Source organism: Emiliania huxleyi, assembly GCF_000372725.1.
Source record: "Emiliania huxleyi CCMP1516 chromosome Unknown EMIHUscaffold_127, whole genome shotgun sequence".
Classification (NCBI taxonomy): domain Eukaryota; phylum Haptophyta; order Isochrysidales; family Noelaerhabdaceae; genus Emiliania; species Emiliania huxleyi.
This window is the reverse complement of record NW_005201318.1, coordinates 81,939-83,661: the sequence shown is the minus strand read 5'-3', so window position 1 is coordinate 83,661 and position 1,723 is coordinate 81,939. Positions and strand designations below refer to the sequence as shown.

At 72.6% G+C, this 1,723-nt stretch overlaps 1 protein-coding gene across 1 annotated transcript in view; it reads left to right on the top strand.

Annotated features, from left to right (window-relative positions):
* Nucleotides 1-408: 408 nt before the first annotated feature.
* Nucleotides 409-1,723, top strand: part of EMIHUDRAFT_225816 (hypothetical protein) — a gene marked incomplete at both ends in the record, with an annotated part of 3,242 nt that continues 1,927 nt past the window's right edge. The window contains 2 exons of the mRNA XM_005789502.1: nt 409-1,170; nt 1,279-1,566. Of these exons, the coding sequence (XP_005789559.1) occupies nt 409-1,170; nt 1,279-1,566 (1,050 nt within the window). The remainder of the gene's footprint in view (nt 1,171-1,278; nt 1,567-1,723) is intronic.

Here is a 1,723-nt window from a genome sequence, read left to right as displayed (position 1 = left end):
GTTGCACAGAGCGCATCTCTCTCTCTGTTGTGCGAGGCGTGAACCGCGCCATTCGCTCTCACCTGGCAACCCTCCTGTCTGCACGTCTCGCGCGCGCGTGAACAGGGCTCCAGGCCCCAAATGACGTGTGAGTGTTAGAGTTGTTTGGTATTGCTAAAAATCTCTCTCTCGGTATGGGTGGACGCGAGACAGAAGACGACGACACGCGCGAACCTACAGGCCACTCTGCTCTGCTGACAGGGGCAGCCCATATGGCGGACGGCATGCACAGGGGTGTTCATGGGGTCCCGTACCATGCGGAATCGACCCTATCCAGTGCTCGTGCTACAGTGCTGAGAGGGTTGCACGCCATGGGTCATTTTCGAAGCCCCCCTTTTGCATCCGCACGGCCGGGGCGCTTCTCTCTCAATGAGCGGCATCTGTGCGCTGCTCTCACGCTGCCTGCCGTCGGCGGAGGAGGAGGAGCTCTGGTACGAAGGCCTGGACAGCGAGAACGGGCGGGGCGGTCCGTCCGACGTGGAGTTGCGGGTGCACGCTCTCGGTGTAGCCTGCGACCAGCTCGACCGCCGGACTGTCGTCGCGGCGGCGGCTGCATTACGCGACCTGGCGTGCGCGCCGCAGAATCAGGCGGCGATCGACGCGCATGGTGGGTGGGCCGCCGCCGACCGCGCCGGTGCGCTGCTGGACGATCATGCCGACTCGATGCGGCGCGATGAGATTGCAGCGGTGGGGGGCGCGCACGCACTGGCGGCGGCGCTCTCAGTATTCGCTCCGCCCGAGGCACGCGAGGCGGCCGCGCAGGCGGCGCGGTACCTGTCGTTCGGGCCCGCCGGGCAGCATGCGCTCCTCTCCGCCGAGGCGATGCCGCGTCTCGTCGCGCTCCTGCGAGCACCTCGAGGCGGTGGCGGCCCGCTCGGGAGCCGGGAGCCGCTTCCCGCCTCGGAGGAGGCGCGCGAGGCGGCCGCGGCCGCGGTCGCCAACCTGGCGGGGTCGCCGGAAGGCCGCGCCGCAGCTGCGCGCGCCGGCGCGGTCGGCCCTCTCGTCGCGCTCTGCAGGGCCGCCGACCCCGCCGCACCGTGCGGGCCTGGTGGCGCCGGGCTGCCACCGCCGGGCCGGAACAGCGGCAGCAGCGCGGGGTGGGGACCGGGACCGGGGCTCCTCTCCCCCTCCGTGCGCGACGGAGCGACGGCCCCTGCCACCTCCAAGTGCGCCGCAGACCGCATCACCGCCGCCGCCGCCGCCGCGCTCTCCCGCCTCTCCCTCGCCGCCGACCTGAAGGTAGCGGTCGCCGCGGCCGGAGGCGCGCAGGCGCTGCTCGCGCTTCTCGCCGCGGAGGGGCGATGCGGCGCCCGCAGCAGCGCGACGGCGACGCACGCCGCGAGGGGGCTCGCCAACCTCTCGGTACACCTCGACATCGCCGCCGCCATCGTCGCCGGCGGGGGAGTGCCACTGCTCGTCGGCCTCGTCGGCTCGAGGCGCGCGGAGGAGGCCGAGGCGGCGTCGGCGGTGCTCGCAAACTTGTCGCTGCACGAGAGCGGCCGCCGGGCGCTGTTGCGGGCGGGCGGCGTCGCGAGGTGCCCAGCGCGACCCCAGCGACCTCTCCGCGGCGCGAGCCGACGCCGAGCAGCCGCGTGCGGAGTTCCGTGCGCCTGGGGAGGGCAGCGAGCGCAGGCGGGCCCCACGGGTCCGGAGCCTCGATTCGCTTTCTAGTGAGTCGACCAAA